Source organism: Tiliqua scincoides, chromosome 7 (genome assembly GCF_035046505.1).
Source record: "Tiliqua scincoides isolate rTilSci1 chromosome 7, rTilSci1.hap2, whole genome shotgun sequence".
Taxonomy (NCBI): Eukaryota; Metazoa; Chordata; class Lepidosauria; order Squamata; family Scincidae; genus Tiliqua; species Tiliqua scincoides.
Genome location: NC_089827.1, coordinates 34,519,159 through 34,542,159, shown reverse-complemented (window position 1 = coordinate 34,542,159; position 23,001 = coordinate 34,519,159). Strand labels below are relative to the sequence as shown.

Sequence of the window (23,001 nt, the reverse complement as noted above, 5' to 3'; positions counted from 1 at the left end):
CTATCACATCCCTGTCTTGCATGTTCCTGAACATGCTCAGCTCTGGCAAACCACCATAGGAAGGGAGGCCCATCAATTTGAGACTCCTGCTGAGAGCAATCTCCACATATTTTCAAGTGTGGATCACTGGAAAATAAGGCAAAATATTTGGGAAAAGACATGAACACCTTGGATGGAAAAGCCTACTTACCACAACTGTCATGGTTCTTTCAAAGGTAACTTCTGATTGGAAGTTCTTCACCCAGCTCAAGTGATCAGTTTCTTTTTTTTCTACAACAAACCATCTATGACACAATGGAAAGCTCTTTGCTAAGCTGGAACTGCTCAGGAATGATCAATTGCACCTTTGTTTCCCAAACTTTGATATGCAATCACTTGGTCCCTTAAGAACTGTAGTAATGCAGGATAGTACAATGCTTACTAAAACCAGCTTCCCCCATATTGCTGTTTGAGAACTGCATGATTGCTTAGTGAACTGCAGAAAATAGCTTTGAAGCGTTCCAAAGCACTCATGGGTGCATTTCTTAGAAATGAATAAAAGATTTACTTGAAAGAGCATTAAAATCAAAACTTTTGATAAAAATCTCAAGGACGACCTGGATGCAATCACACATACCTTAGTTAATATAAGCTGGATTACTGTCACACTCTTTATGAGAGGCCTTCGAAAAGTTTGGAAACTTCTGCAGACAGAGCCAGGTTGGTGTATTAGTTTGCGTGGTGGGCTGGAAGATCCAGGTTCAAAACTTCATATGAAGCTTCTTAGGTGACTTCTGGTCAGTCACTATCTCTCAGCCTCACCTACCTCACTGGGTTGGTGTGAGGACAAAAGTAAGGAATTATGTACACCACTCTGAGCTCCTTGGAGGCAGAGTGGTATCAAAACATACACACACAAATTATAAAATGTGCCAGCTGGAGTTTTAAACCAGAATGGGTTTTTTTTAGCATGTGACAAGTTTGCACTGGTTATCGTCAAAGCCTTAACAGCTCTGAGATCAGGTCGTCTCCTCCTGCATGTGCCTGCTTTTTCACTCAGATCCTTGAGTGAGGCCCTGTTCCATGTCTTGCTGCCACTGGAAGTGAGTTTGGCAGCTATTCAGAAGAGGGCCTTCTCCATTATTATACTAAGGCAGGGGTCTCCAAACCCCGGCCTGGGGGCCAGATACGGCCCACAGCAAGCCTCTTTCCGGCCCGCAGCCAACCTCTTGTCCCCTGAAAGCCTCTGGCTCACTCAACTGAACATGATCAGAACTGTGTTCTGATTGTGTCTGGAGGGTCTTCTGAGGGCCAGAGAGGTTGAATGAATGAGTCCATTCATTCATTTATTCACTCATCTAAGTTCCATCTCTAATTTATTTATTTATTTATTTAAATTTTATATTTAAATTTTTTTTCCGGCCCTCCACACCATGCCAGATATTTGATGCAGCCCTCTGGTCAAAAGGTTTGGAGACCCCTGCACTAAGACAACCTTAGGCTGATGCCTAAAAGCTTGAAGGGGCAGGGGATCTGCCTTAGTATAAAGGAAGTCACTGCTCCAAGAGATCAGATCCCCCACCCTTTCAAGGCTTTCAGTCACCAGCCTGGTTGCATGTTTAAACACACTATCTAGGGATGGGACTCATCTACATGCTTGAGCACAGCATGACTCATTTTCTGCGTAAACATGCATGGAATTGTTCTGTAAAACATTGCTTTTCTGGAGGCCTAATGATGAGCTTGCTACATGAGACAGTTTCGCCCATGATTATCTTTGTTGTAATTACTTGTTTTGCAATTTAGTGCATTTATTTGCTGCATTTTTTTGGTTACAGTATGATTTTATTTTAATTTAGGATGTTAGTTGCCTTGGGTAATGAGTAGAAAAACAGGATATATATTCACAGAGGACTGGTCCATGCAGTTTTTGCTTGCTTTGCTTTGACCTACAATTCAGGGGGTTCCGTTTTTCCTTCTCCCTCCTATAGGGAGAGAACCCTAGGAGAGGGAAACAAAACAAAAAACAAAAAAAATCAAGGAATTGGGGCACCTTCCCCATGAGGAAAGAGTAGAAACCTTTTCCCCATAAATTATTTCTGGAACTTGCTACTTTAGGGGATGAAGTAACGAAAGATGACAACAGGATCGTGAACTTTAACAGATTTTTTTTTAAAACTTTGGAGTACAACCAGCAGAGCCGTAAGTGGCTGTAACCAAGTCCTTATTTGGAAAATGATGCATGACCCCTAAAGTCAATGGCTTGAGGACGAGTGCTCTGTAACCTTACCAAAAACAGAGGATTAGGCTCTGAGTGTTTCTACAAGGACTGACCAATCCAGAGGCTTCATACTCCCTGCCATTCACAGACACTAATGTTGTACGTTCCCTTCTACGCTTAAGCACATGTGTGCACAGTCTGAGGTAGCTACCAGCCTCAAAAATCAGGCGGTTCCTGGTTCAGGTCCTGAACAAGAACATTATAATTGTATATTCAATTATGATTGCACACACATGCCAAGTCCTTGCTCTAAAATTCACCCAACGGGGCCAGAACAGGGTTTTGCTTTCAAAATCACTTTCAATCCTCTGCAGACTATGAAAGTTCTGAGTAACAACCACTATTTAAAAACTTTGTTGTATTCCAGCACAATGAATTAACTGTGCCCTGTTCCTTTAAGTAAAATTCAATCTCCACACTCTTCCTCACTACCTGGGACTAGGAAAAACCCAGCTGCAGGCCTTTATGAAGAGCCCTGCCAAGAACCTGTAGGTAGCCCTATTGAGTACACTTGTTAGTTATCAGCACCTGTGTAGTGAAGCCTAAATCCAGTAGTCTGGGTTGAACAGACAACACAGAACAGTGTTGGTAGGTGTTTACAGAGCAGAGAAAAGAAATACCAGTGGAGACTGAAAGATATCTGATGTTGGCATTGTTTTGTATTTGCAGTGACCAGCTGCTTGCAGGCAGAGGCTGAGGCGAATTTCCCCCCTTCGCTGAGGACTCAGGATGACTCTGCAGAAAAACTGAATTAGGCACAGGGCATTATTCTTTTTCTGATCTAAAGGGAAACAGATAAGACTCCATGCAGTTTACGCTTGAGGACAGCGCCTGACATGTTGTTCACAAGGGAAGCATATTTAAATTGAACAAAACAAATCAAATTCATGTTTACTCAAGAGTAATTCACTTAGTTCAATGGGGTATACTTCCTGTTCATCTGCTGCAGCAAAACCAAGCAAGAGTCTTGCATTAACTTAAAGATGACCAGATTTGTGGCATAAGCTTTTATGACACTTCCTGACAATGTTCATAGGATCTCAGGATCAGGAAGTAAACTGAACTCAATGAGACTTCCTCCTGAATAAAGAGGCAAAGAATCAGACTGCTGTCCTACATGCATAATTTTTTTGAAAGTAAACCCCACTGAACTCAGTGCAAGTTCTCTTGTTTGCATATAGCATCATCAATATGCATGGCCCTTTACAAAGTAAAGGAAAGTAGATCCCTGCCCAAAAGAGCTCACAATCTAAGATTTGACACTGGGAAGGCCAGGAGGAGGAGAATCAAGGGGGGGGGGAAGCATTCAAGACCTTTATAACATTATAGGGGACTAGTTTTCAACAGAGAAACCACCCACAAATGTTGTAAATAAGTAACAATTTTTTACCTACAGTGTTCAAGGAACACATGAAATAGATGCTGTCATTTTGTGGGTTCACAATAAAGCAGACACAAAACTTCACAGAATGCACAAGGTAACGTGCTGCTAAATACAGGGGGGATATCACCCTCTAGTGGTTATATACAGAATAGCCCAATTCATCCTTTCAAAAGGCAGAGCACCTCAGCTACCCTGATTAGAATCCCTTTCAGCCTTATGGCCTTACATTGCTGCAGTTCCCCGGTCAGATTATGCAGATTAATTATGCTCAATTATAATACCTGGATTTCTTGTAGCTTGCTTAGTGTTTCTGGGATAGGTGGGCCCTTACTGTTTTGTGTTTTTTTTAAATAATACATTCACAAGATTGGCTATACACTCTCTTTTCATCTTTCAGGAAAGAAAGTGCCACAATTCACCTGTGCCTAACTGAAATAAAACCTTATGGAAAAGTTTCACAGTTGTAACATTACATGACTTTTATTTCCATACTCTCTGCTGTGCTGATATGATGGGGTGGCCAGAAAGACCACAGCTGGGCTCCTAATGAGATACTATTGATAGTAAACTAAACTTAGCCTACAATTCATCCAAACATCAAGGAGATGAATAGAGAAACTGGGGTTCCTTATAACTCCTTCCAGAAACCCCTTCTGCAAATAATTTTTGGAGGCTTGTCTTTCTACTGATATCACTGAAAAGCTCCTTGGTGAAAATGAGAGATGCAAATTTTGATTCAGCTGACATCGTTGATCAGGATATTGATCCCATGTGAATGCTTTTCAATGAGCTGCTCCACACACTCTTCCTTCAGGATTCTTGTTTCCCAGCACACTGTGTATTCCACCCCACCTATCCCTGGTAAGGACTCAGCAAGGTTTAGCCTCCAGGTAATTGGCTTCTGGGACTCAGGAGGTGCTGACTAATGGTAAAACAGAAGCAGGCAAATGGTATGAAATTGGCAAGGGGGTGAATTATAGAACAGATGGGTTAGAAGCAGCGGCGCAGTCAAAACCAGGGAAATAAAATCTCAGGATCCAAGACAGCAAAAGCAGAGAATCCAGGAAGAACTCTCAAGGTTAAATCATCACATTAGAGACAAGTGGCTAAAACTGAGGAATCATGCTGAGGCTAGGGTTTTATAGGACCTGGTGCACTGTATTGACTTTGAGGTCAGCTGACAGAATGCTCAGGCAGGCTGGCACTGCAGCTGTAACAGTACCCTCAGAGCACAAAGCTTAGTCTTCCAGGCTTGTAGAAGCAGGAGGTTAAGGCACCAGACTGTGACTGCTAGGAGTCCTTGTCTGAGACCTGCAATCCTGGAAAGCAGTAACCAGTCAGTTTAGATCTGCAGTTTTCAACCTTTTTCATCTCACTGACAAGGTGTTAAAATGATCAAGGCACACTGTCAGTTTTTTGATAATTGAAAAGGCATACCACACTGCTGGCAGGGGACTCACATCCCTCAATGACTCTCCCCCAAACTCCCATGACACATCAGTGTGCCACCACACAGTGGTTGAAAATCGCTGCTGTAGACAATATTGACATAGCTGAGCCAATTGTCTGACACTCTCTCTCTCTCTCTCTCTCTCTCTCACACACACACACACACACACACACTCTCACACAAACATCCAGGCAGGACATTTCCCAATGTGGGTGTTCTACCACTGAACTACTGCCCCTTCCCAAACTTGATGTCTTGAGCTTGATTCTATAACATCAGGAACTGGCAACACGAGCAACTTAGAGAAGATCACTCAGATCACTCACATACAGTATGTAAGCAGCTGCCTGTAGCTACCAAGTTCCAAAAACCAAAAGCTATTCCATGCAGCAGCACTAGAAAATAAAGTGTCCACATTGGATCATGAGCCCTGACTTCAGAGATTCTGCAGTCCTTTGCAATGGTGCAGTACAGTTCTCACTCATCACTTGTTAATTAGGGAAAAGCAAGGCATGTCCTGTAAGGCACAGTTCATGAAGAAATGTAGATGGGTCAGTGTTCAGTAGGAGAGCATGTGCTTTGCAAAGACAGTGTCTCAGGTTCAATTTCTGGCATGTCCAGTTAAAGAATACCAAGTAACAGGGCTGGAAAAAGACAGAGCTCGAAAGCTGCTACCAGTTAGAGTCCTGGGCTGGGTCACTGTATAAAATAAGAGTGCTGGAAACAAGAGTCTAGTCCCTTTGATTTTAAGAGAGGGAAGGCACCAGCATTAGGGTCCTCTGGTTCCTCACATCATTTGTCTTGATCTGGTCTTAAAATGTGACCCACCTTCCTCAGGGAAACACTGTTTCAGGAATGTGACCAGTCAGGCTTACGTTTACCAATGAAGGCCTGGATTCCTTCCTGTCCATCCTTCAGGGCAAGGTTGTCCACCATGACCTGTGAGGTCATCCTGTAGGCTGTGATGACATCTTGCTCCATCTGTTTGTAAAAGGTGGCTTTCCCTAGAGCCAAAACAGACCTGCTGGTCTCACATATCTTGTGGGCAATTCTCAGTGTCTCATCTTCCAACTTGTCCTCTGGAACCACCTTGCTGACGAGCCCATGAAGGAGAGCTTCCTGAGCAGTCATGGGCTCTCCTGTGAACAGCATTTCCAGCGCAACCTGAACAGAATTTTTGTAAGTAGAGAAAATTAATTCTCTAAGTGCCTCTCTCATTACAAACCCATACTAGATTGTCCAAAGGGTACTTACTTGGTCTGGGTGACAGACCGTGAGGCCTCCTGGGGTGGGGGGCTTTTCACCACCTTCGGCCCCAGTTGGGTGCCTGGCTAAGCCCGTGCTCAAAAGAGGTTGGATGGGCCAAGTGTGGGCTGCCGTGGCGCAAGGCAGACTGGGGTACTACCTGGCTGGCGTGACCAGCAACAAGGCCGGTCGTGCCGGTCACCTGAGACGCCTGGCAGGGTGGGAGGCAGGTCATGTGCGATGGGGCATTCTCCCAGGCTGATGGGAGTGAGGCATGGGGAGGGGGGGAGACAGGATGGGCCGGATGGGTAACTGGAAGGGGTTGACCCAGTGGAGGACCTCAGCCTATATAAACCGTGACCAGGCTGATGAAGAGAGTCCCCTGAGGGCAGGTGACCAAGCCGGCACTGCTTGCTGCCCAAGAAAGGGACCTAAGCTTGGAAGGAGGACTAAGGGTGCTGCAGCCTGCTCTCCCAGCCTTATTTGAGGGATCAGGGTATCTGAGGGACCACCTCCTTCCATACAATCCAACACGTCCTCTCAGGTCATCAGAGGAGGTCCTTCTAACTGTGCCACCACAGCGGAGGTGATGGGGATGGCAACAAGAAAGAGCACCTTCTCAGTGGTAGCTTCCTGTCTGTGGAATTCCCTCCCCCTGAAATTGAGAACAGTTCTTTCTTTAAAGTTCTTTCGGCAGGGTCCTTTTAATTCAGGGAAGTCTTTTTATGCTGACACTAGGGAGCATGGTGCTTTCTCATGAACGTATTTTAATCGGGATCCAAGTTTTATTGTGTTTTATTGTTTTTAAATGTCGTATAATATATATATATATATATATATATATAATCTCAATGCTTTTCGTATTGTTTTATTTGTAAGCCGCCTTGAGTGCCCTTTGTTGGGATAGAAAGGCGGGATATAAATTCTATAACTAAATAAATGATAAATATTTGAGGCCAGCTAACATCCACCAGCTCTGTTCCTCTGCTGGCCATACCTCCAGTACTCAACCAAAACTACTCGTGACTGGCAACCAATCAAAACAAACCAACCCGGAGATTGACAAACCCCAGCCCCTTCGGCCTCACCTCATACCGGGGGCAGACATATAGATATTATGGGGGACACATGGAAGAGGCCAACCCCGTGGACATCCCGCATGAACCAGCCTGTGCATTAGGATCATCTATTGAGGACTTATTCAAGGTGCCTGTCGCCAAAGAGCATAGAGACAGTGGGGAAGAGGGGGATAAAAATATGGGCAAATGGCATCACAGGGAATAAGAGGATAAGCCAGGTGGGTTTTGAGGAAGGATAGGCAGGAAGAGACAGGGAGGTGACATCACATACATGTTCAGGGAGGCAGTTCTAGGCACAGGGAGCAAAGAAAAACAGGCAAAGTTGTTGAAGTGAGCAAGAGGTTTTTAGTCAGCTAAGAGTGGTAAAGATAGAATGGCTACAGGCCAAGATCTCGTGAGAAATATGAGCCAGAGTGGGGGATGGCCACGGACAGCCTTAGCTGCTAAGCAACTCCACTGGGTATTATGTAGAATTATAATGCAGTGGCAAATGTGGCAAATTTGCAGTGGCAAATACCACACAAGAGGGGAACCACCAAGCCAGGTATGTTGACCATTCCTCCTCTTGATGAGGCTTACCTTTCGAGGGAGAGATCTCCCAACAGCCACTGCTGGTGTAGAGCAGAACAGACCAACATTCACTCCTGGGGTGCCAAATTTGGATTTCTCACTCACCACGGCAATATCACAGCTTGCAACCAGCTGGCAGCCTGCCGCAGTGGCAAGGCCATGTACCTTGGCAATGACAGGCACTGGCAGCTTGGGAAGCAAGGTCATGACCTGGAAGAAAAATGGTCAAGGGAGAAAACAGTCATCTAGGGGGAAAAAAACAGGCATTGGCACAGGTTGGCAGGGGTTTGCTATTGTTAGCTATATAGTGCCATGCTTTACAAAGAATGAAAGGGTATGTTCCTACGCTTACAATCTAGAAACAAACAGGAGAATGGGAAGAGAATGGAGGATATGTGATGACAGCAAGGAGTGGGGACTGGTGGGCCATGCCCAAGGCTTATTGGTAAGAGTGGATTTTGAGGAAAGAGGAAATAAGAGAGGTGGCAACTCTGGAAAAGAGGCAGCAAGGGAAAAAGGACAGAGTCATCTGAGGGAGCAGAAGACTGTCAGAAACTCCTGAGCGTGATAGAACCAGATGAGAAAGGACACAGGCAGGCATGCTTCAGGATCTAAGAGATTAATATAACATTGAGCGGGGAGGCCATTCTATGACTAGAAGTGTTTTGTTTTCAGTGAGCAAGACAGAATTACAGCCTAAGTCTTACTGACACAATGGGCTTACCACTGAGTAAAAAAAAACACCCCATTTTCAAACACCTCTGTCCATGGCACATCAACATACGTGAAGCTGCCTTGTGCCGAGTCAAACCATTGGTTCATTCAGCTCTGTACTGGCAGAAGCAAACCAGGTTCTCGGGCATAGAGAGGTCTTTCCCTGCATCTATCACCTGGAATTATAGCGTTGGAAGGGACCCATAAGGTCATCTGGTCCAACTCTCTGCCTGTAGCAAAAAATTCTCTTTGACCATCTCCAGCAGGTGCCTGGGGGAGCCTCTGCTTGAACATCTCCAGCAAGGAAGAATCCACCATCTCCCTTGGCAATCTGTTCCTCTAATGGGAGATACCACAAAATAAACCCAGGATCTTCTGCATGCAAATCACTTGTGCTACTACTGAGCTATGGCCCCAAACCCTGCTACTCTTCTGGAATTCATATTCCAGTGATATTGTTCAGATTCAGTTGGACAGTCCAATTCCAAAGGTCAGGTGTAGGCGGGCTAACAGCTGGGAGTTCTGTAGGTTGGAGGAATGGGTGGAACTGGATACCCAACACTATACATTTGCCATCATTTAGCCCAATATCCGTCCTTTGGATCCTCACTTTCTGAGGAATATTTCAGAAAGCAACAGCTTTGAAAAAATCTAATCTACATTTAGGAACATGAACATAAGAACATAAGAACAGCCCCACTGGATCAGGCCATAGGCTCATCTAGTCCAGCTTCCTGTATCTCACAGCGGCCCACCAAATGCCCCAGGGAGCACACCTGATAACAAGAGACCTCATCCTGGTGCCCTCCCTTGCATCTGGCATTCTGACATAGCTCATTTCTAAAATCAGGAGGTTGCACATACACATCATGGCTTGTAACCTACAATGGATTTTTCTTCCAGAAACTTGTCCACTCCCCTTTTAAAGGCATCCAGGCCAGATGCCATCACCACATCCTGTGGCAAGGAGTTCCACAGATCATCCACACGCTGAGTAAAGAAATATTTTCTTCTGTCTGTCCTAACCCTCCCAACACTCAATTTTAGTGGATGTCCCCTGGTTCTGGTGTTATGTGAGAATGTAAAGAGCATCTCCCTATCCACTCTGTCCATCCCCTGCATAATTTTGTATGTTTCAATCATGTACCCCCTCAGGCGTCTCTTTTCTAGGCTGAAGAGGCCCAAACACCGTAGCCTTTCCTCATAAGGAAGGTGCCCCACTCCAGATTATTCTTGATGGAAAGATCAATGAAAGACAACAGGCAGGCAATCTATTCAGCACTGATTTGCACCAGGGCAAAAATTCACCTCTGAGCAGATCTCAAAGACTTCTGTGTGATGCTTCTTGCCTTCCTCATGGGTCAGTTCCTTCAGATCATGCCCAGAAGAGAAAACAGGACCTTCCCCTTGGATGAATTTTTGAAAGGAAGTAAGAGAAATTCAGTTATGTATTCTTAGTTGTAATTTCACACATATACATGTGTGTGAATACATATAAACATAAAATAAATAATGGTTAAAGGAAGCAAAAGAAATAGACACAGCATAACAGACCCTGCACCAAACACAGAATTGATCAAGTTCTCACCTAGGTGATTGAATCATGGATCACCTAGGAGACATGGATTCTGGAAGATGGTATTCCAGCAACCTTCCAGTGGTTTGGATGATTATTATTATGTTTTCTTTCTTCAGTCATGATTGGTTCCAAAGCAGCTCACAATTAAAAACCCATCCAAAGGTACACTGTTATTTTAGTTCTTGAGGGTGGAGAGAGGAGACGGGGTGCTTTGCATTCTAATATTTGGTTGTGGCAGGGGTTTTTGAAAACATTTTTCCCCTTCCTGTGGTCCCAAGCCCAATCAGACTTCTGATGGCTGTTATACAACCCAAGAGAAAATCTTCCATTAGCACCAATGGAAACTTTCATCCCAGGTGAAAACATACCTGGAACAGGAGTCAAGGGTGAAAATTCGCTCATCTGCAGCAGACCCCCTTCACTTTTTTTTTTTGTTTATGTTTTTCTACTGGCTAGTTTGCTTGTTTTTGTCCAATTTTGTAAGCTGCCTTGAATCTCCTTAGCTGGGGGAAAAGGCAGCATATAAATACTTGTACCAAATAGCAAAGAAAAGGGTTGCTTGTCAGAGCCAAGCCCCTGATTACCATATCATGTATTCTGGCCCTTCCTTGGGCATTTTTTATCACTATCTTGCTAGGCTGTTAAGTTAGGTATGGCCCCTCAAAACTGACTTCCTTTTGTTCATTCCATTCCAAAAATGTAAGGGAGATAGTCTGAAATACAAGATCGCATTCAGGATGATATAGTTAGGAATGGAAAGAGATCGGGTATCAGCATAGCGAAGGTATTTAAACAAACCAATACCAAAGACACCCAGAGAGTGGGTGGGGAATAGAGTGGAATGGCAAAAAATGGCCCAGACAAAGAATTAATCTGGAGCCCAGCAGGTAGGAGCAATGTATAGGGACCATTGTCATGAATATGTACATGTTAGGCCTAGGTTAGCATGTGCAGCCTGAACCAAACTAAGTCAGTAATGGAGAAGTGGCTAGCGGTTCCCAGATGCAAGAATGTGAGTAAATAAACAAGAATTACAACATCCTTGGAATGTTTAACACCTTCGTAGACAGAGAGGTGCCTGATCAAGCGGAATGGAATGAAGCTATGGATCTCCAGTTGGGAGGGGTAAGAACTAAGAGGGTTAGCAACCAGGCCAACTTTAAGAAGGTTCTGTCCTCAAAAGTTTCTGATTGGACAGTCTAAATAAGTATGAAGTCACCTCAGCACTATTAGCATAAGTATAATAATGAGTGCCCCAAGTGATGTGCAGTGTTCCTTCTTGGACAGAGTTTGGGGGCAACATCACGCATGCTTGGAGCTCCATTGTCCAACATGGTCTCCTGGCCTCATAGGTAGCCTGAAGCTAAAAGATCTACAAGAGAAGCTGACCCAGGTGAGAGATAGGGACTAATAGAGATAGCCAGCTAGCTTTATTATTTATTGCTGATATGTTTCCTAGATGTTTATGCCTCTAGTATTTGCTGCCTTACTGTAACTTTATGTCACCTTATGTACTTAATAAACTAAAATCTCTTTTACTAAGTTGTTTCATTGCCTGTTGGGGACAAAGGTTCAGAATCCTGCCTAGCCGTTTAGCAAGCTACCAAGTGCTCACTGAGGTCTAGTAACTTGAGGACTGAAGCTTTAATTGGAGAAAGTTCAGTGCCTACAAGGGATAGAGTTAAGCCTAGAGGGTCTCAGTGTCCCTGGACTGAGGCACTGGCACATACAGGGTGGTGGCAGTACTACTAAGCAGAGGGGCCTTGAAGGCTTTAGGGTTCGAGAACCAAGAACTCTGAGCACCCCAAACCCCCCTAAGTTTACAACAACCATGCACAAAAAATTCAGATGCAAGGGAGTTGAGTCAGTAAGTGGAGAAAGAAGGACCTAAGGCAGTGGTTCTCAAACTGTGAGCTGTGGCTCCCCAGGGAGTGGCAGAAACCAGCTAGGGGATCCACATAATCCTCATGAAAAACCTGCCGTCCTATACAATGTATAGGATTGTAGCCCTAATGGGGAGCCACAGACGATGGCCCAGTAGGTCAAGGGAGTCGCCAGCTGAAAAAGTTTGGGAACCACCAATCTAAGGGGAAATTGAAGCACCCTTCAAACCAAATAGGAAAAAGCAAGGAAAAATAAAAGGAGACTGAGAGAAAGAGGGGAGCCATGAGACTGGAGGAAATTGACTTAGGGAACAGATTTGAAGCAATCAGAGGATGAGGAGGAAGGAGTCTACTCTGGGTCAAGGACTGAGAAAAACAAGATGGAGCAATTTCTTAAAATTTTGTGGGGCATAATTTTTTTCTCCCGAAGTATCTTTGATGAATACAATACCTGAAATTACAATGACTCGTAGATCTGTGCTGTCAATATCGTGCAGAAGGTCCTCACGAAGAGACTTCAGCATTGACAGAGAAAGAGCATTTCGTTTCCGAGGATCGTTCAAGATGATGTTCCTATAAAGGAAACTTTCATGAGAGATGCCTTGGGAGGCAGCTGTCTGCATTGCTCAGAATCTCAACAAAGGTTTGTGGATGTGGACAACTCATAGCTCTATAACATACATCTCCAGTAAAAATTTGACAGGGTGTCTATAAAGTGTATTACTCTTGTGCTGTCAGATAGTGATACAACATAAAGTATCCAATCTGTCTTCTTGGAGTTTTTTTTACATGTTCTGCTGTATTATATGGATATTGATTTGTGTAGCAATCTCAGTACCAAAGAGCTCCAATGCCATTCACACATTACTCTACAATGAAGTCAGAATTCTGCTCTGGAAAGGTGTGAGCCTGCTGCAGCAATTCCCAGTATAGACGGGCATGGGTGTAATTGGCAGTTCTTGAAGGGTGTGAAAAACAGCGCTAAGGAGTTTCTACTACCACATTTTAAATCCCTTGCTAACAAAAAATCCAACTGAATAAACAAATGCATAATTTTGCCTTTGTAATACCTGGAGAAAACTTAGCCATGCAAATGACAAAAGTCCTATAGTAAGTTAAAGACTAAAGCCCATTTATTATGGCATAAGCATTTTCTGGCTAAATCTAATATCATCAAAGGATTTAACCTAATTTTCCACCATGTATCTCTATTGCAAAAAAAGTTATTTGATTGCAGAACTTTTGGAGCTTTTTAAAGCTTAGAAATCACAGAACTTTCTGCATATAGAACAAAGGACTTGAAGGGTTAATTTTGGCTTGCTACCTGTTCCATTTTGTCAAGTTAGTTTAGTCCACTGGATGCAAAGTTCACTCTTAACCCTGATCTCCGCCCCTTGTTCCAGTTCAACAGTTTGGCCAATTCTACGAACAATAATTGTGTTGCACTTAAAGAAGGAATTTCTACACCTACACGTTTGTTTTAAAGGCAAAATCTGTAGACTGGTTTGTAGTGAGGGTGGGCTACAGCTTTGGTAGAGAATTATATGCCAGCCTGGCTCTAATTAAACATTTTGTATGCTACAAAATACATATGTGGGACATGCTTTTAGCAGCAGCTCGCATGCTTACGGGATTCTCGAATAGGCCTAATTCACACAAGCATGTATACCACCAGATTTATTTACACTTGATTACTGCACATTTGATGGCATTCAGCTAACCGCATGAAGCAATGTCATTAAAAAGCACTGTGTTTGCAATGGAAGTTCTATCAGTTATAACTGAGGTGGCCCATCCACACATGCAAGCTATCACTTGCATAATACTCCACTCATCCCATGATGAACGAATATGTGAATCAACACATTAGCATCTACGTTGTGGGGTTCACATTAATTCCTACATGGAAATGTCTTCTGAGTTTTTGTAATGTGTGAATTAGCTTTTTTTTTTTAACCCTCCTGGAAGAAGTAGAACCCTGTTTGAAAAAACTTGTGGGGCAGCTAGGAGAGGATGTTGCATCAAATTCAAACCACTCCTTTTTTACCTGCTTACTCTCTAAAACATCAAGGATGAAAACAGAAATACACCATTCTCACAAGGATCACCTCCTAAACACCCTGCCCCCAAATGCATGACACTGAAAGCTCTTCCTTATTGCTGGAAGGTGACTTAGGGTCCAATTTTATCCACATTTCCAGTGCTGAAGCAGCTGTGCCAACAGGACTTGTGCTGGATCCTTCGGTGGTGCTGGGGCAGTCATGGAGGCCTCCTCAAGGTAAGGAGGTAATGTTTGTTCTCTTACCTTGGTGCTGCATTGTAACTTGCAATGGTGCTGCAATGTTGGATAGGATTGGGCCTTTAATATACTTACCATAACAGGTTCCTTTAAAAAAAGATTAAAACATTTAACAGCCTGTTTAATCTCACACTGAATCCACTATAGTAGCAAGTAGCACGCACATTTAGCAACATTTGCAGTCTGGAACTAAGGTTATTAGGTCTAGAAGTGTGTTCACGGACATTTTGAGGGTAAATAGCCACGTATCAGTTTAGCCAAAGATCCGGGCACCTATCTGGCCTGTGACATTCTCATGCTGCTGATTTTATTGTTTTACCGCTAGCCTTTAACTCTTTATGGTTGCTGCTTTTATGATTTAGTATTATTACACTTGCTTGCACATGAAAATATTGGAAGCCACTTTGGGTGCCCCAATGCAAGGAAAAGGGTGGGCTATAAACATTTTCCTTAAATTTGAACACACAAGTCATGCACACAATCCAAAGTGAGGCTGAGAACATGCTGCAGACTGTGGTTGAGGCAGAGTAAGTACCATTTCAGACTGAAGTGGGGGGGGGGGAGGTTAGAGACTACTTTGAATACTTCCCCCAAGTTAAAAACAACTGCTCCTTGCAAATAGAAAACTAATGCATCAGGAAGAAAGGCTTCTGGCCCAACCCTTTGACTGCTCTGCTGGTTTTCTATTTGCAGGGAGTTTCATGTGTAGGGACGTACTAAAAAAAATGGGGCCCCTTGTACTTGCAGGTTGTACACCCAACGCTGCACTTTAGTGTCCATGCACACAAGTTTGACCCAAAAGTCCTCCAAAAGCAAGATGCATTCTCCCCGCACCTGCAGGTTTCAGGGGGGAAGACTGAAGCTCCAAGGAGGGCAGCAGGGGTGTGCATGCCCTCTAACCACGGTGGTTTACCGGGGCAGGGGCCGTCCCTGGTCTGTGGGGACAGTGATGCCCATGGGGGGCCCTGGGTCTGTCTTCCTCCGTCTCGCAAGCCCACCTGATGCCGTCCTGCTGCCAGGTGCGCGTGAGCTTCTGCTCTGGGGAGCGGCTGCTGAAGGCGAAGGCGGAAGCGGCCAGGGGCCGCGAGAACGCCCCGCTCCCGAGCCTCATCAGCCACGCAGCCATTGCTCCGCAGGGGCAGGAGAGAGGCGGCGCTGCTCGCTGCTGACCCCTCCCGGCTACGGGTGTCTCTGTCGCCGGGAAGGAAGGGCCGCCTCTGTCTGGTACAGCTCTCAGCAGGACACCAGACCAGGGAGATGCGGTGGGTGGGGAGGCAGGTGAGGCAGAGCCTCCCCACCGAAAAGCACCGCCGCGGTGGGAGGCACCCAAGCACCCACAATCCACGTGCAATGAGGCAGGTGAGGCAGAACTTCCCCACTGGAGTCCTTCGGAAAGCACCACCGCTGCCGTGGGAGACACCCAAGCACCCACAACCCACGTGCGGAGCGTGATTCCGGACCCCAGACCTTGCAGAGCACGTGGGTTGTGGGTGCTTGGGTGCCTCCCACGGCAGCGGCGCTTTTCGAAGGACTCCGGTAGGGAGGCTCTGCCTCACCTGCCTCATTGCGCGTGGATTGTGGGTGCTTGGGTGCCTCCCACAGTGGCAGTGCTTTTCGAAGGACTCTGGTGAGGAGACTCTGCCTCACCTTGCCCCACCTGCCTCCCCACTCACTGCACGTCTCTGGAGTGGACCCAGCAGGGTGGGATTGCTCTGGTCCTTGGCTGGAATCCCCTCGTACACCTTCCTCAGTATTGCCCGCCCTGGCTGGCTGCTTTCGTCTTTCAGTCCTAACGAGTTCCCACTGAACAATATCCCACCTACATGACAGTGCATGTTTCTGCCTGCAAAGGATGCCTCTGACCGCTGAGGCACACCCCCACCCACTTTATAAAGCAAGGAACCATCCTCAGGATCTTTTCACAACAGGCCAGTCCAAAACCCCCTGGCACTGGAGGCAGTGTGCCCAATAGTTGGCATCCTTCAGTCTCAGAAGACTATGGTATCATGCTCTGAATAGTGGTTCTGGAACAGAGTGTCCTCTCCACTGTGCGAAGCCTGGGTAAAGTAGATTTGGAGGATAGACTGTTTCCCATGCAGCAAATCCCCCCTCTCCATGTCGCTGAAATGGTCCAATGGAAAGGCAGAAGCCAATACGGTTGGTTCCAGCAGCGTCGCAGGAGTTGCCAGAACCTGCCAGAACCTGACTGTGTTCAGCCATGAACTGCCTCAGGGACTCCGGCTCCGGATTTTGCCTTGAGGTTGACTCCTGAAGCCTTTTCCATAACTGGATGTAGCCACAAGGCAGTGGAGGTTTGGGATCAGAGTTTTCCTTCTTTCAGATGAGCTGCCTTCCCAGGCTAACGAGTCCCATCTACCCGGTGGCTGTTTAGTCGCCTCTTACGACAAGTACAGCCAAACTGAGGGCCTATTCTTATCCCCAGCCACCAGGGGAATACTGGGGGCCCCCAGTGTGCCCAATACCTGTGTGCTCCTTAACCTGTGTTGGGCTAGCCTCCGGTCCTCTGACACCCTAGCTCTCCTCTCCTCCACACGTCTGTTCCACCCTCTTACTTTTCCAATCCAGGGAGTGGGAGGAGGAGGAGGATCAGTGGAGGCAAGCAGGTGGTCAAAAATGGGTTTCTGCTGACCAAGAGGACCACTGCCATGAGGCTAGTCTGCAACTGCCCTCATGGATCAGAGACGTGTGGTGGGTGGGGAAGCACATGAGGCAGAGCCTCCCCACCTGAGTCCTTCAAAAAGCACTGCCGTGTGTGAGGTGTGGAAACACACACAACCCAATACAGCGCTTTTTAAAGGACTCCAGTGGAGAGGCTCTGCCTCACCTGCCTCCCCACCCCCTGCACGTTCCTATCATGGATGGGTGGCAGGCCCTGGCCATAAGCACTTTACAAAGTACAAGAGGTCAGATCCCTGTCCCAAGGGGCTTACAGTTTACACATTTACATCAAAACTAGGAGGCAACAGGAAGAAAATGAACAAGAAATAGGGGAAGGATATGCATTCATTTCAGTGCACTCAGGCTTGTTTACAGTAGGGAATGGGCCACATGGGTCATGTCTAAGGCTTCACGAAAATCTGTGTTAAGTGTTCCTTGGTTCTTCATTCTTGCTTGAGAATATGACAAGTATCTTGACAGATCAGGCCAAGGTCTACCTAGTTTTTGCAAGCAACCAACAGATCCTAGGTGGTCCACCAGAAATGAGGTGAGGTGGTAGTTTGCATTCTGCCCACTTCTGCTTCAGACAATTTTGTCAGGGCTTAATCAGAGGTAGGCCTCTGTTACCTATTGATCAATGTGCTATACAAGGAGGTGGGAGACATTTTCAGCCACAATTACAGCTTGTAAATAATGTGCAAATCGGCATTCAGAGAGATTAGGAGTTGCTGTGGGATCAATGGACTGGTTAGTCCTTCTTAACTTGAGAAGGAGTTTGAGAACTTGGAGCCTCATTCTTTAACTAGTGTTACAAAACATCAGGTTCTGCTTTGTCCTTGCCACATCTTGCCACCAGACGGCAGCATTTTCTGGCATTAAATTTTACAAGCTTTAGGCCACAGTCCTAACCAATTTTCCAGCACTGACATGAGGGCAGTGCAGCACTGTAAGGGAACAAACATTCCCTGAGTTTGAGGAGGCCTCCATGACTGCCCCCCAACTGCAGGATGCAGCATATGCTCCACTGGCACAGCTATGCCAGTACTAGAAAGTTGGTTAGGATTGTGCCCTTAGCCTTTCGTTTCAAAGTTGTATGTAGCATCAAATCTGCCCTATTGCCCAGCCTTTGCATCTTGCCCCTTTCTTAATCTTCTTTCTACGTTTCTGCCATTCCTTGATAGCAGACCTTAATTCTCACTTATATATATTTTTCAGCCTTCCTTCCCTGTGACATGTAAGTGTACAACCAGTCACTTTTCAAGGCCCATACTGTTAGTAGAACCCTCCTTAAGACTCTTAAAAACAAACAAAACAAACTTACTGATTGTAGTAATCAGTGAATGAAACTTACTGATCATTGCTGTGATGAGCGTGACAGTTCCTGATCTGAAACTGGTTTCAAGAACAGTTCATTTCTTAGGAAGCTATTATTAAAATGTTGTAAATTGGATGCTTCCACCTAAGAACATAAGAACAGCCCCACTGGATCAGGCCATAGGCCCATCTAGTCCAGCTTCCTGTATCTCACAGCGGCCCACCAAATGCCCCAGGGAGCACACCAGATAACAAGAGACCTGCATCCTGGTGCCCTCCCTTGCATCTGGCATTCTGACATAGCCCATATCTAACATCAGGAGGTTGCACATACACATCATGGCTTGTAACCTGTAATGGTTTTTTCCTCCAGAAACTTGTCCAATCCCCTCTTAAAGGCATCCAGGCCAGATGCCATCACCACATCCTGAGGCAAGGAGTTCCACAGACCAACTACACGCTGAGTAAATAAATATTTTCTTTTGTCTGTCCTAACTCTCCCAACACTCAATTTTAGTGGATGTCCCCTGGTTCTGGTATTATGTGAGAGTGTAATGAGCATCTCTCTATCCATTTTATCCTTCCCATGCATAATTTTTTATCTTTGCCTACCCAGACATGTTCCATTACAGTCAATGGGACTTACTCCCAGATAAGGAGTAAGTCAGATAGAGGCCAGAAGGAATCCAGCTGGAAGGAGGAGTTCTAGTAGACTGAGGGCCCAATCCTATCCAATTTTCCAGTGCTGGTGCAGGTGTGCCACTCACCACTCACCCAGTGGTGAGGAGGCAGTCACAGAGACCTCCTCCAGGGCCTCCTTATCAGGGTGTACAAAGTTTCTTTTGGGCCCCTTTGCAGAGGGGTGAAACAGAGTGAGGGAGGGTGGTGACGGACGTGCAGAAATAGGGGCAGGGAGAGGCAAAACAGGGTGGGGGAGATTAGAGACAGCTGGAAAAATCTTTGGAGCCCAGGTCTACCAACCCATGTGGCATCAGTAGTGTCCCCTGCATTCCATGCAGGCAACAAGTCTGAGTAGATAGGAAAACGTAAGATCCCAGGAAATTTCTGGGCCACCTCCCTGGGCCCATGTACAAATTACCCCCTTTACCTCCCTCTCCTAGGCCCTGAGCTCCTCAAGGTATGGGAACATTTGTTCCCTTACCTCGGGGCTGCATTGAGGCTGCACAGGTGCTGGAAAGTTGATATAAGTGAGATATCTTACATATCAAGTGTATGTGTCTGTTTAGTTCTATAAATTATATTTCCTGTTTATAATAACTTGAAAAAGACATTTTCCTTCCTCTCACATCCAGGTGGGAATGCCTCTAGGCAAGGTTGGGGGGAGGTAGAGCTTTGCACCTGCATGGCTTCCTTCAGCTCTAGCAAAAGTTCTAGTACACTGACAACTGGCCTAGGAGCTGAGCTATTTGTATTCTTGGATGCCACATGCAAAATGATTTGCTGGTGGTACATCCTTTGGACCAGCTGATGGAGAGAGCCAGCACAGATCTGTGATGCTGCAGAGAAATGTCCCGTCATGCAGCTTGCTTGCAGTTCCAGTTTTTGCTCAAAGCAGAAATTAGTCTTCGAGCTGAGAATTTTTATATGCAAAGTTGAAGCAGGGTCATTATGTTTTCATTCTTTTAAAATCTTTCCAGCCTCTCTTTCTAGAGGGTCTTGGTAGAGTCTGTTTTCCAGTAGATATACTGGTGGCTAATGCACCCTGAATTTACCTGTCAAGTATACCTATTTGGCTGCCATATGATGTACAACAAGAGGCTCTCATATTCATTCCTTGTTATCCTCACCACCTCCACTCTTCCTCCTAATCCCACTCAATGTTGTAACCCCACCAGTTGAAATACCTTGTAAGCTCCTCAAGAGACCTCAGATTGTAGACTGCTACTCCATATAAAACACTCCCCATGTACAGAAGACAAGCATGTCAGGGAGAAGCTATCCCTGGCATTTAGCTGTCTATACAGCAGGATTTTAATTTTTTTGTATATGGAGGAGCAATATAATATTGTACATGGATGAACTGGTAGTACAATTCAGTAATCTAATCTGCTGTTTATGAGAATTTAGATCACAGATATGAACCTGATAGTGATATATCCAAGATTCAAGCTAGTAAGCCTGAATAGGTTTCTTGAAAAGTCATTTTATGTTTATGTTGCATCAGTGATTGGGACACAGCTAGAGTGTGTGAAAGGTTCTAGCCCGAGGGTTGTATTCTGCTTTCTGTTATACTGGTTCAGCTCCACTGACTCATACAATAGGAACTGGGTCCATGCAGCCTGGGAGTTTCTGGGTGTCAGTACAGATAATAAAGAAAGGAAGACTTCCTTTTTAACCAAAGGAAACAAGCTTTTGTTCAGTGGATATCCCTTTCCCCCCTCATCTTTAAAGATTTGTGGTTGATGTCTGCAATAGTTCCTTTTCCTACATCAGGAAGGTACAAAATAAATAAGACACACACACACAGCTATTCTTGTCTTGGCAGCTTGTGGACAACAGTTCTCTAACTCTCCTCCAGTCCAGACTCCTTTTATGAACACACTTTGATTGTTTTGACCTATTCCAAGAAGACAGTGAATATGGATGCAACATTAACAGTGGCTAAAAATGGATTTTTCACTCATGGTGAGAGTCTGATTCTCATAAGTTATCCCAGTAATCCTTATATTTTCAGTGGCAAGAGAAGAGGGCTGAGGCTGAGAAACTAGGCTTGTCTTAGATCACCTCAGCTGCAATCTTAAACCTACAAACTTGGAAGGAGGCATCATTGAAAACAGTGAGACTTCTGAGTAAACATGCATAGGATTTTGCTACTAATGTTAATGTTAGATATGGAAAGAACTGGGAACTGCCTACTGAGCTAAGAGCTAACAGCCCAATCCTATCCACACTTTCCTGGGAGTAAGCCCCATTGAATCTAATGGGAATTACTTCTGAGTAGACAAACATAGGATGAAGCTTTCCTGTTCTCATGATATGTAATCCGTGAGAGGTGGTGCAGAAAAGTGGTTAACACACAGTGGTTCTCAGTTCGTGTAAAGTTCATGTAAAGGTTTCCTGTCCCTTTAAGGGGCAGGGGAGAGACAGTGAAGCAATTCCCAGGATAGGGTCCGTATGGGGGGGCAGGTGGGGGGGTGCTTGTGACTTGCTTGTGCTTGTGCAGGCAGGGCTGCAGCAGGTGTGGGCACAAAGCACTTCTGTTTTGCAGGAGGCACTTTGCGCTTGCTTTCAGGGAAAGTTCCAAGCCTCTGGGAGCGCTGCAGAGAGCTGGGCAGGGCTCCCTGCACCTCCTGCAGCCCTGCCTTCACAAGCACAAGTCACAAGCACCTCCCCCTCGCCCCTTCTTAAGAGACATGATCCTGGGGATCATGTCGCTGCCCTAGTCCCTCCCTGACAAGAACTTACTGAGGGAGTAAAGCTCCCTCAAAGTTTGAGAACCACTGCTTTAACATATACACACTTAACTGAGAGTTAAGTGTGTATATTAAGACCCATTGAGCAGAGTGGAACTTCTGAGTAGACAGGTAGTTATCTTGTACTCAGTGAACCTGAAATGCTTATGAACAGCTGAAGCTGCCTCATACTAAGGGAGACCACTGGCCCACTGGTCTTGGTATCAGCTACACTGACATCTTCTTCTCCCTCTGCTATGTCAACCAGCACACTTGGATTAAAGCATTTTGATACCAGAGATAGACTGGCTAAACGACACCTCCACTGCACTAAGATGTGACAATAAACCAGGGGTGCCCAACCCCCGGCCCTGGGGCCACTTTCGGCCCTCAGAGAGCTCTCAGTCTCCAATGAGCCTCTGGTGATTTGTTGGAGCCCACACTGGCTGGATGCAACTGCTCTCAGTGTGAGGGCAACTGTTTGACCTCTCACAGGAGCTGTGGGATGAGGGCCCCCTCCACTGCTTGCTGTTTCACATCTGTGGTGCAGTAGCGGCAGCAAAGGAAAGGTCAGCCTTGCATTGTGCAAGGCCTTTTATAGGCCTGTATTGGAATCCTGGAAGATCTGGCAAGGAGGTAGATGTGGCCCCTTTAAGGGTAAGGCCTGGGCATCCAGCCAAGTGTGTGCACAGCTGCAGCCACTTCAAGGCAATAGGGCTCTCAGGAATAACAGCACCTGATGAAGGGAGAGTTTGGTGTGGGTAGCAGAAGGAGCAAAGCTTTAGGAAGGACAGACTGGAGACATGGGCTAAGGAATTGATGGCTAATGGACTGCTAGAACTGCTGATGTGTGAATGGACTTTGGAAGCTGCTGGAGCAGAAACTACTGGAGACACTGGGACTGGTGTTTGGCTGCTGTGCCTGGGACCTACTGAGGACCTAGGGGCTGCTGCCAGGAGGGAGGACCTCTGTAGATTGGACAGGTGAGCTGCCCTGGTGGTGGGGTCCAGTGGTGCTGCAGGGCAGAACCAGGGTCATTTTTTGAGGAAAGAAGGGGAGCTAATTAGCTAAAGGTGGGTATAGTTCCCCAGGTGGAGCTTGGACTGGGAATCTGGCAGAACAAGGCCTTGAG

At 45.7% G+C, this 23,001-nt stretch overlaps 1 protein-coding gene across 1 annotated transcript; it reads right to left on the bottom strand.

Annotated features, from left to right (window-relative positions):
* Window positions 1–2,895: 2,895 nt before the first annotated feature.
* ECHDC3 (enoyl-CoA hydratase domain containing 3) lies at window positions 2,896–15,589 on the bottom strand. The gene is made up of 5 exons (XM_066634270.1): window positions 15,462–15,589; window positions 12,616–12,737; window positions 10,011–10,108; window positions 7,998–8,198; window positions 2,896–6,258 (listed from the first exon to the last, which is right to left on the bottom strand). The coding sequence occupies exons 1-5, from the start codon at window positions 15,587–15,589 to the stop codon at window positions 5,944–5,946; spliced, it is 864 nt and encodes a 287-aa protein (XP_066490367.1). The 3' UTR covers window positions 2,896–5,943.
* Window positions 15,590–23,001: the final 7,412 nt, after the last annotated feature.